The 12081-nt window shown below is 41.4% G+C and overlaps 1 protein-coding gene across 4 annotated transcripts in view; it reads left to right on the top strand.

Annotated features, from left to right (window-relative positions):
* The window catches only part of DYRK1A (dual specificity tyrosine phosphorylation regulated kinase 1A), a 91866-nt gene that overhangs the window by 75095 nt on the left and 4690 nt on the right, over nt 1–12081 (top strand). For all 4 annotated transcript variants that reach the window (XM_058824858.1, XM_058824859.1, XM_058824860.1 and 1 more), the window contains 4 exons: nt 4494–4586; nt 5736–5924; nt 6693–6840; nt 10378–10664. In XM_058824858.1, coding sequence (XP_058680841.1) covers nt 4494–4586; nt 5736–5924; nt 6693–6840; nt 10378–10664 — 717 coding nt within the window. The remainder of the gene's footprint in view (nt 1–4493; nt 4587–5735; nt 5925–6692; nt 6841–10377; nt 10665–12081) is intronic.

Raw genomic sequence — 12081 nt, 5'->3', positions numbered from 1 at the left:
TATAATGTAATATAATGTAATATAATATAATATTATAGAATATATAGAATATATAGTATACAGTATATAATATCTAGTATATAATACATATACAATATATAATATGTAATCTACAATATATAAAATATGATATTGAATATATAATGCAATATATATTATATACTCTAAATTTTTTTTTTTATATATATATATATATATATATAAAATTATCTGTAAAATTTGAGGTTTTCTAACCCACATCTTGGCCAGAGATTTTATTGACCTCATCAAGATCATAGCCAGGTTCATGCTGTAGCACCAGTTTAAAATCCTTAATTCAGATATTCCCACTACCTGTTCAACATTATTGTTAATGATGGTTTAACTTTAGCAGTCTCTGTCATCAGTGAGGCCATGCAAGTCAATGAAACAATTAAATTTGGAATTCTTGCTAAAAGTTGACCTGACACAATGAAGTCTTCATTATTTATTTTGTTTGTGAAGTGGAACATGTGCTATGCACAAGTTGAATTTATCTTTTTTTTTCTTTCTTCTTTTAATGAATGTGGATATTGGTGGTTCTTTCTTTTTTTTTTAAAAAAAACCGAATTAAAGCATCCCATAGACAGCTCAGGATTCTCCATAATAAAAATATTTTAAAAGGAGCAATACCATCTGCTTGGACAAAAAAAGAAAATGCCCATGAAGAGAGGAATTTGTTGTGTGTTCCATCCCCAATGGCTGGGACTTCAAACAGCACACCTGAGCTAAAAGTCATAGTTGCCATAAAATGTGCTTTGTCACCAGTGTGTTGAGGACACATAAATGGGGCCCTTTTTGTGGGTATTTTCTTATTAATTAAAGTAGTTTCTTGTCTCTCAGACCTGAGATGCAGCAGCTCAATGAATTGTGTTCTGGTTTGAGGGAGGTCTGAGCTTGCAGTGTGGCTGTCTGGCCACCAGATAGAGACTGAAGCTTGTGAAATGGGAGCTTCCCTTCCCTTCCCTTCCCTTCCCTTCCCTTCCCTTCCCTTCCCTTCCCTTCCCTTCCCTTCCCTTCCCTTCCCTTCCCTTCCCTTCCCTTCCCTTCCCTTCCCTTCCCTTCCCTTCCCTTCCCTTCCCTTCCCTTCCCTTCCCTTCCCTTCCCTTCCCTTCCCTTCCCTTCCCTTCCCTTCCCTTCCCTTCCCTTCCCTTCCCTTCCCTTCCCTTCCCTTCCCTTCCCTTCCCTTCCCTTCCCTTCCCTTCCCTTCCCTTCCCTTCCCTTCCCCCTTTTTTCCCCTTTTCCCCTTTTTTCCCCTTTTCCCCTTTTTTCCCCTTTTCCCCTTTTCCTCCTTTCTTTGGTGGTTGAGCATTCCTTAAATCCAGGTCAGAAATCAGAGTAACCCCAAAGTAACAATAAAGGATTGGACAGTGTTGTTGTATAAAACACAAAATTATTTTGTTCCATGCTCCATCATCAGGAGTAAAGAATCTCACTTGAAAAAAGAAGGGAATATTGCAAATTTCACAGTATAAAAGTGTGAGGAAAAAGACCCATCCCAAAACTTTGTGAACCCAGGGGAGCAAAATCAAACTTCTGAGAAGTTCATACAGGTTCAGGAATGTGCTCAGAAATGTGTGATTGTAAAAATGCACAGTTGTTAAAGAAGGGACTGGCTGTAGCAGTCTGCAGAATTTGAATTATTTACAATTTTTTGATTATGATAATTCAGATTTTTTTTCACTAGGCTGTTTATTTCAGAGTGGGAATTAGATCTTTATTTTTGTAGTAAGCAAGCAAATTTGACTTATAAATTAAAAAATAAACTTCAAGACTTGGCATACAAACTCTCTTTCCAAATCAGAGCAATTTTTTGTGGGAATAGTTGGTCTGAACTATGGAATTCTTCCACATTGAGACTTTTCCCTCAAAAATCAAATCCCGTTCTGCTCATGCATCCCTGCCAATATTCCTGATATTCCTCTGCCACCTCCTGGTTTCTTTCACCAGCAAACCCCACCAGTGTTCCCATATCCCAACACTTTCTCTCAGTCAGAATTCTGGAATTTGAGGGAAATATTTGGATTTGAAGCTGCTTTATCAGTGACAGCTGGGTCAGGACTTGCTGCTGCTCAGTGCTGAGGGAGAGATCCTAAAGATCCCCTTGAGGTGGGGTTTATTTCATGGGCCACATTTGTTTGCCAGATGAAAGGAAGAAACAAAAATGTTTTGTAAATGTCTGATGGTTTGTTTAGGAAACTTTCAAACAGTTTCCTGATGTTTACAAAGTGCTTGTACTTGTAATAAAATAAAATTAATGGTTTTTCCCCTGCCCACACAGGAGGAGAAGGGGAGTTTGGCTTTCTAGGGTGGTCCCTCTGGTACCTCAGTGCATGTCCAGTTTCAGAAGCACAAACTCTCTATAATTTCTTTCTGTGAGACCTTTTTTGAGTCACTTTGATGTGATTCTTTTTATTTTGTCATAGAGGGAAAAGTAGTTATTTGTATAGCAACTGTTATAAGTATTAAGTTATTGTATAAAAACTAGAAGGTAGACTTGGCAATGGCAAACTCTCCTCAGTCACAGGAGGTGAACTCTGCTTTTTCAAGTTGCTATCACTGAACTCCAGGATCATTTAGGTTGGGAAAGGTCTGCAGGATGAATCCCAGCTGTGCTCTGTGCCCAGCCCAGAGCTCTGAGTGCCACCTCCAGGCCTTCTTTAGACATCTCTATTTAATAACTCATTTATTAGTTCAATAATTCTCATGGAAAACATGCACAGAACAGGCTTTTCTCTGCTGGAGTTGCTTAAACTCACACTGGGCTTTTGTCCTGCACCCTGAGGGGACCAAGCCCAGGCTGGGCGTGCCCTGCTGGGGAAGGACCTGGGGACACCGAGCTGTCCCTGGACCAGGAGAGTGTCCTGGGGGTCATTGGGATGGGCCCTGCCAGCAGGTCAGGGCTGACCCTGCCCCTGTGCCCAGCCCTGGGGGCACCTCTGGCTGCTGTGCCCAGCTCTGGCTCCTCAGCACAGCAGGGCCAGGAGCTCCTGGAGCTGAGCAAGGGCCTGGAGCAGCTCCGTGCCCAGGAAAGGCTGAGGGAGCTGGGGCTGCTCAGCCTGGAGAGGAGCCCCAGGGAGAGAGAGGGGCTGAGCCCTGCCTGGGCCTGCCTGGCCCTGTGTCTGTCCCTGTGTCTGTCCCTGTCTGTCCCTGTGTCTGTCCCTGTGTCTGTCCCTGTGTCTGTCCCTATGTCTGTCTCTGCCTGCCCCTGTGTCTGTCCCTGTGTCTGTCCCTGTGTCTCTCCCTGTCTGTCCCTGTGTCTGTCCCTGTGTCTGTCCCTGTATCTGTCCCTGTGTCTGTCCTTGTGTCTGTCCCTGGCTGTCCCTGTGTCTGTCCCTGTGTCTGTCCCTGGCTGTCCCTGTGTCTGTCCCTGCCTGTCCCTGTGTCTGTCCCTGTGTCTGTCCCTGGCTGTCCCTGTGTCTGTCCCTGTGTCTGTCCCTGTGTCTGTCCCTGTCTGTCCCTGTGTCTGTCCTTGTGTCTGTCCCTGTGTCTGTCCCTGTGTCTGTCCTTGGCTGTCCCTGTGTCTGTCCCTGTGTCTGTCCCTATGTCTGTCTCTGCCTGCCCCTGTGTCTGTCCCTGTGTCTGTCCCTGGCTGTCCCTGTGTCTGTCCCTGGCTGTCCCTGTGGCTGTCCCCGTGTCTGTCCCTGTGTCTGTCCCTGTGTCTGTCCCTGTGTGCAGAGCTCAGAGCAGGCCCAGGCTCTGCTCCAGGCCCAGCAATGGCCCCAGAGCCACGGGCAGGGCCTGAGCCCAGCAATTCCCCTCACAGGAGGCACAACTTCTGCCCTGGGCAGTGCCCAGCCCTGAGCAGAGCCCAGAGGGGCTCTGGGGGCTCCTCCTGGGGACATTCCAGAGCCACCTGGACCCAGCCCTGTGCCCTGTGCTCTGGGATGGAGAGAGGGGCAGGCTGAGGGATCAGCCACTCTCCAGAGTCCCCATCAGACTCCGGCTGGGTGGGACAGAATTCCCAGAGCTTGTCCAGCAGTGCTGGGCACAGCTTTTGGAGATGGTTTGTCTCTTGGTAGTCCTGGATTTTGGTTTTATTTTATTCCAATATTTATTTGGAATTTAATGCAGTTGAATGTGATGAGCTGGCCCAGTTCTCCAGCAGTTCCTGTGAACTTAAATATGTGTGTACCTTAAATGTGGTGACAGTTCATGTGTCAGTCCTGAGGGGGAGGAGTGATGGAGGAGAATCTTTGTGGTCAAAGGAGATTTGGATTAAACTTTTTGGGTGTAGTGGCAGGAGAGGTCGGAATCTTGGAATTTACCCTTATTGAAAAATTCTTAATACATTAAAAATGATGAATATATCAAAAAGCAACTAAACTGGGTGTAGGATTTTTCTTATTGTTAGTTTAAAAAAAACCTGTTGCATTTAAATAGCTCATTTTTGTGAGGAATTTCACAGTTTGATGCAGTAACTATACCATTAAATTCCTATTTTTATTCTAATTTCTGTCATATTCCCATTCCAGAGGCGGATGCCCCAAACTTTTCGTGATCCAGCCACTGCTCCACTGAGGAAACTCTCCGTAGATTTGATCAAAACTTACAAGCATATTAATGAGGTAATGGCTGCAGCTGCCTTCAATGCACTGATGTTTGTTACAACACGTGATTTAAATGGATTTTTTACAAATAATCTCATCAAGAGATCCAAAAAATCAGGTTTTCTCTCAGTTGTTCACGTCCTGTTTGAGGTCATGGCTGTCACAGTCCTGCTTTCTGTCCAGCACACAGGAAATCTTTTATCCTGGGATTTATTTTCTGTTGTTTTATAAACAAATGTTGAGCTTGCAGGACAAGGAGCTCAATGAGTGGCACAAGCACACTTTGAGCTCAATAAAACTTTATTAATGTTTCTAAGAGCTTAGAATGAAAATACTGAAGTGTTTTCCCTTAATTATTGAATGAAATATTATAGAGAAATGGAAAATACAAAGTTGCTCAGGTTTATACAGGAAAGCATCAGCTAGTTTGAAATTTTTGGTAGTTAAAGGGATTGTGAAGATACTTTTATGGTGATTAGCTTATAAGGAAAATGCTGAAGTGTTTTTTCTTAATTATTGAATGAAATATTATAGACAAATGGAAAATATAAAGTTGTTCGGGTTAACACAGGAAAGCATCAGTTAGTTTGAAATTTTTGACAATTAAAGGGATTGTGAAGATATTTTTATGGTGATTAATGACTTCTTGGAGTTCTTTCCCAGTTTTGTGGGAATATCAATGGTAATTCTTCTTTCCAGGCTAGTTAACATTTTGAATTTTACTGTGTGCACATTGTGCTGGGGTGTTTCTGTTCCTTTGGCACCCATGAACTCCATATCAGTATTACCATGTTTATGAGTGTTATTGTTACTATTTATTAGTGTTAGAACATTTATCAGAGTTATTATTATTATTATTATTATTATTATTATTATTATTATTATTATTATTTGTTAGTGTTAGTACATTTATCAGAGTTATTATTATTATTTATTAGTGTCAGTACATTTCTTCAGCTCTGCTTTCCCAGTTTTTCAATTATTCAAGACTTTCCTTTGGAATTATGACCTGACTCAACCACAGCAATAGGAGGAGAGGCTTGCTTGGTTTTCACTTGTAGAAATTCCACTTTCAAAGCACAGGATGCTGAAGAAAAGTTGATTTTCCTCTTTTCTTGAGCTGCAGTTCTAAGCAAGGCTCTTAAGGAAGTTCCTTTTCCCCTCCAGGTTTACTATGCAAAAAAAAAACGGCGGCATCAGCAGGGCCAGGGAGATGATTCCAGTCACAAAAAGGAGAGGAAAGTTTACAATGATGGTTATGATGATGACAACTACGACTACATTGTGAAAAATGGGGAGAAGTGGATGGACCGCTATGAGATCGACTCCTTGATAGGCAAAGGATCCTTTGGACAGGTAAAGGCTCCTTAGGTGTTCTTATCATTACTGTGGATCACAGGTGTGGTTCATTTGGAGTGTTATTTCTGCTTTATTTTGAAATTAAAACTCTTTTTTCTCACTCCTGTTATCCCGAGTGCCTGTTCAGACACTCAGATCTTGTGCTATTTCATGTTACTACAGAAAACATTTAATTCAATTTCAGTGTGTGTTGCATTTTACAATGAGAAATCCTCCACCTTTTGCCATCTGTGACATTTTTAACTTGAGTTTGTTTTTAGTTTGAGTTACATTTTTACTTTGGTTTTAGTTTGAGTTAGGTTTTTAGCTTGAATTGGGTTTTTAACTTAAAACAATAGTTAGTGCTGGATCTTACCTCCTATAAATGTCATTAGCAGCATTTGTTTTGTCTGGTTGCAGCTTTAGCCAAGGCTGCAACCTTGGCTAAAGTTGCAGCCAGCACCTTCTCTCAGTCAGAATTTGGGAATTTGAGGGAAATATTTGGATTTGAAGCTGCTTTAACAATGACAGCTGGATCAGGATGGAGATTTTATTTTGTTGGTTTTAGTTTTTCTCAGATTTACCAGTCCTTTTACAGTATTGGTTTAGATAATTTTATTTGCATATAAAGTGACATCACTGCAATAAACATCAAATGAGTTGTAGCTTTATTGTATCATCAGAACAAATAAGATTAAAAAGAAGAATTCTGAATTCAGAAAGGTGAACAAGGGAGTTTGGATGGGTTTGGAAGTCGGATTTTCCTGATGGATTTTTCTCTTGCAGGTTGTGAAGGCTTATGACCGAGTGGAGCAGGAGTGGGTGGCCATCAAAATCATCAAAAACAAGAAGGCTTTCCTAAACCAGGCCCAGATTGAAGTGAGGCTGCTCGAGCTGATGAACAAACATGACACTGAGATGAAATACTACATAGGTATGGGATTAATTACTCCTCATTTTTATTGCATTATGAACGGTTTGGATCTTGCTGTGGAGCTCAGGCTGCTTCCAGCTGATTGCCAGATCTGTTTTGGAATATTTGTGATGATATTTGGTGGTTCCTGCCAAGCTGGTGGGTCCAGCAAGCTCAGGAACTCTGGGGAGGAGCTGGAACCAAGTGAAGGAGGCCCAGCAGGACATGGAATGGTGGGAGGAGAATTCCAAAGGTCAGAGAACAGGGATTTGGACAAGGATGTGTGGCAGGAAATGGCACCAGGGTGGGAGCAAAATGTTCCATCTCAGGTGAGTTGTAAAGGACACAGAAGGAGCTGCTGTGGGAGAATGGAGAAGACAAATCCATGGGCACCAAGCTGACCAAAAATCCACCTTAATTAAAAGTCTGAATTCTCATGGTGCTCATATTCAAGATTTTATTATCCCAGAAAGGGATAATAAAAAAGCATGTTGCTTTTTCCCTGAAATGTTTTTCCTATTTCAGTTTTCTTGTGGCAACCTGAAGGTTTGACAGTGGCAAACCCTGCTGGCCTCTGAACAGAGGAATGTGATGAATATTTCAATTTATTTAATAAAAAAAAAGCCTTGGATTGGTTCCTTTCATAAACTGAAAGGAAATTGATACAATTCCTTGGGATTATTGATCAGTTTTATTAATTGAAGTAATCAGCTTATAAATTGCAGTGATGTCATTGTGTATTTTAAATTCTTCTCACAATTAAATATTTCCTCTGTATATGTAAGAGAGTGATAAGTTACTTTGACAATAATCCTTTCACAAGTTTTTGGTTAATTCAGCTTTACTGAGGTGCACCCATGGATGTGAAAATGCCCTCTTGTCCTCCAAACATGGCAGAAATATTTTGTAAATAACACAGAACCAGGAAAAAACCCAATGCCTTTATTTTACTCAGTGCCCAGCTTTCTACAGATTGATTAAAGCATTTAAAAGATGCTATTAAATAAACTTAAAAGATGCTTTTAACTTAAATAAAATGCTTAAATAAGATGCTTAAACTTTCAATAAACTTAAAAGATGCTTTTTGAAAGATTTCACCAGATTTTCCAATTTTACTGAGGTGCACCTGAGGATGTGAAAATGTCCTCTTGTCCTCCAAGCATGGCAGAAATACTTTGTAAAAACCATGGAATCAGGAAAAACCCCAATGCTCTTGTTTGACTCAGTGCTCAGCTTCCTACATTTAAAAGATTTCACAAGTTTTTGCACCCAAGGATGTGTAAAATGCTCCTCTGTACCCCAGGCATGGCAGAAATATTTTGTAAACACCACAGAACCAGGAAAAAACCCTGATGTTCTTATTTTACTCAGCACTCAGCTTCCTACACATTGATTTAAACATTTAAAAGATTTCACAAGATTTTCCAGTTTTACTGAGGTGCACCTGAGGATGTGGAAATGCCCTCTTGCCCTCCAAGACAGAAATTTCTGCCTCCTTGGCAGAAATATTTTATAAACACCACAGAACCAGGAAAAAACCTGATGTTCTTGTTTCACTCAGTGCTCAGCTTTCTGTACATTAATTAAAGCATTTAAAAGATTTCACAAGTTTTTGCACCCAAGGATGTGTAAAATGCCCCTCTGTACCTCCTTAGAAACACCACAGAACCAGGAAAAAACCTGATGTTCTTGTTTTACCCAGTGCTCAGCTTCTTACACATTGATTAGAAGCATTTAAAAGTTCTCATAAGTTTTTCCAGTGTTATTGAGGTGCACCTGAGAATGTGGAAATGTTCTCTTGTCCTCCAAGCGTGGCAGAAATATTTTGTAGATAACACAGAACCAGGGAAAAAACCTGATGTTCTTATTTTACTCAGTCCCCAGCTTTGTATACATTGACTAAAACATGTAAAAGATTTCACAAGTTTTTGCACCCAGGGGTGTATAAAATGTCCCTCTGTACCCCAGGCATTGCAGAAATTGGCAGAAATATTTTATAAACACCACAGAACCAGGAAAAAACCCTGATGTTCTTATTTTACTCAGTTCCTACACATTGATTAAAGCATTTAAAAGATTCCACAAGATTTTCCAGTTTTACTGAGGTGCACCTGAGGATGTGGAAATGCCCTCTTGCCCTCCAAGACAGAAATTTCTGCCTCCTTGGCAGAAATATTTTATAAACACCACAGAACCAGGAAAAAAATGATGTTCTTGTTTCACTCAGTGCTCAGCTTTCTGTACATTAATTAAAGCATTTAAAAGATTTCACAAGTTTTTGCACCCAAGGATGTGTAAAATGCCCCTCTGTACCTCCTTAGAAACACCACAGAACCAGGAAAAAACTGATGTTCTTGTTTTACCCAGCGCTCAGCTTTCTGTACATTAATTAAAGCATTTAAAAGATTTCACAAGTTTTTGCACCCCAGGATGTGTAAAATGCCCCTCTGTACCCCAGGCATGGCAGAAATATTTTGTATATCACACAGAACCAGGAAAAAACCCAGTGCTCTTATTTACTCAGTGCCCAGCTTCCTACTCATTGATTAAAGCATTTAAAAGATTTCACAAGTTTTTGCACCCCAGGATGTGTAAAATGCCCCTCTGTACCCCAGGCATGGCTGAAATATTTTTCAAACACCACGAAACCAGAAAAAAACCCAGTGCTCTTATTTACTCAGTGCCCAGCTTCCTACTCATTGATTAAAGCATTGAAAAGATTTCACAAGATTTTGCAGTTTTACTGAGGTGCACCTGAGAATGTGGAAATGCCCACTTGTCCTTCAGGACAGTGTTGTGGTGTGCTGTAATGTCCCATTTTAGACTTCCAGGTCACTTCCCCAGGTGTGCCTATACCTCTCTCCCTTGCCCCTTGCCCCCATGCTGAGTGAGTCCTGTCAATCAGGCTTAACATTCCAGCAAGGCTCGTGTGGTTGGTCAAGTTCAAAGGATGCCCCTCAGGCCTGGGGGTCATTGGCCTGTCTGGGTGTCATCTTCCCCTGAGACCCTGCCCCTCTCACCTGGTTGGTGGCTCACCTGTACCTCCCCTCCCCCTGTCCCTGAGCTTAAAAGGTGAATGAGACCATGCGGTCAGGATTCTGTTGGAGCAGTTGCTCACGTTCAGACCTCTGTAACCATGGAATAAACCACTGGACATTAAACCCTCCAGCAGAATCCATCCTTTTTCTCTTCACCATCGCCTGAAGCCATTCCTCCTGAGGTAAACGGAGTTCCTAACAAGCCTGGACTTGTTCAGTGCCCAGCTGCAATCTCCAGCAAGCCAAGGTATCTCTGGGGTGATACACCACAGTTGCTGCCTTTGGCCCAGCAGCGAGGGTCAGACTGGCCCAGGCACAATCCAACTGGTAATATTGGGAGTTATTTTCCAATAGGACAGAAATTTCTGCCTCCTTGGCAGAAACATTTTGTGAACACCACAGACCCAGGGAAGAAAAACGACGCTCTGTTATTTTATTGACGCTCCTCCTTCCTCCACGCTGTGTTGTAACAACCCCTCATTCCCAGAGTGCATTAATGCCGTTTCCTCCTTTTCCCCAGTGCATTTGAAGCGTCACTTCATGTTCAGGAACCACCTGTGCTTGGTGTTTGAGATGCTGTCCTACAACCTGTACGACCTGCTGAGGAACACCAACTTCCGTGGCGTGTCGCTCAACCTGACGCGCAAGTTCGCGCAGCAGATGTGCACGGCCCTGCTCTTCCTGGCCACCCCCGAGCTCAGCATCATTCACTGTGACCTAAAACCAGAGAACATCCTGCTCTGCAACCCCAAAAGGAGCGCCATCAAGATCGTGGATTTTGGCAGTTCGTGTCAGCTTGGGCAGAGGGTGAGTTTGGGGGGAAATCGGTGAGAATTCTGTTTGTGCTGGTGAAAAATGTAGGATTTTTATGTTGTGATACGCATCTAGCTCATTGAGCTCCATTCATGATGGTTTTATGTGGCATTCACATTCTCTGAAAAATCTCTTTGCTTGGGATTTTTCTCCTGGGAAGCTGAGAAGCCTCAGAGAAAAAGGAAAACAATTCTTATCTCATTTGCTTCTCCTGTGCTTTGCTCCTTTGGAATGTGTTTGGAGATTGTTTACCCACAGGTGATTGTTTCATTAGTTTAATGTAAATTATTTTCACTCATTGGCCAATCAGTGCCAAGTGGTACCAGGACTCTGGAGAGAGTCACAAATTTTTCATTATTATCTTTTTAGCATTCAGTAACTATTCTTTTTGTATTCTTTAGTATAGTTTCGTATAGCATCCTTTAATACAATATATTAAAGAATACTTGAGAGATTGTTTACCACAGGTGATTCTTTCACTGGATTAATGTAAATTATTTTAACTCATTGGCCAATCAGTGCCAAGCTGTGCCAAGACTGGAGAGAATCAGGAGTTTTCATTATTATCTTTTCAGCCTTCTGTCTTCATCCTTTCTGTATTCTTTAGTATGGTTTAGCATTCTTTAGTATAATATAATATCATAAAGTAATAAATTAGCCTTCTGAGAACATGGAGTCAGATTCATCATTCCTCCCTTCATCTGGGGGAAATGCAAATACAACAGTTTTAAAATAATAACTCAATTTTAAATAGAGATCCACAGTCCACAAGAGCTCAAAATCCCAGAATTGTCAAGGCTGGAAAAGATCTTTAAGATCAAGTCCAACCATGAAGCAGCTGCACCATGTTCACCAGTAAACCAAGTCCAAAAGTGTCACATCCACACCTTATTTTGAACAATTTGACAATCCACCACTTCCTTCAGTGTCCCAGTAGATAAAAATCCACCATATTTTAAATTTTCCATGGTTTTTTATTTCTCCTTGGCTCTCAGTGGAGAATGCACCAGCACTTGTTGGTAGAAATCTGCAGTGCTAATAAATAAAACAAAAAATTAAGTATAAATAAATAAGATAATAATAAAAGAGTATCTTATTCCATTTATATTCCTCTTTCCCTGAGCATTCCTTTAGCGTGTCCCCTGTTTATGATTATGACACTGCAGCTTGGATCTGTAGGAAAAGAATTCAGGAATTCATGGACTGAGGTCACCAAAAGTGCCCCAATTGTCTCTTGAGGAGCTGGCTCTGGTCAGCAGCACCCCATTGCCTTTTCCCAGGATAAATTTAGGAGTAGTGGATCAGAATATGGAATATTGGATTGAAAGCAGCAATGAGACAGAGATTTAGATTAATAAAAAAACTTTTTGTTATAAACTAAAAGGAAGGGCTGAAGGAACAGACCAGGTGA

Source organism: Ammospiza caudacuta, chromosome 2, assembly GCF_027887145.1.
Source record: "Ammospiza caudacuta isolate bAmmCau1 chromosome 2, bAmmCau1.pri, whole genome shotgun sequence".
NCBI classification, from domain to species: Eukaryota; Metazoa; Chordata; class Aves; order Passeriformes; family Passerellidae; genus Ammospiza; species Ammospiza caudacuta.
Note: the sequence above shows the minus strand (reverse complement) of the source record. Positions and strands in the feature narration are given on the sequence as shown.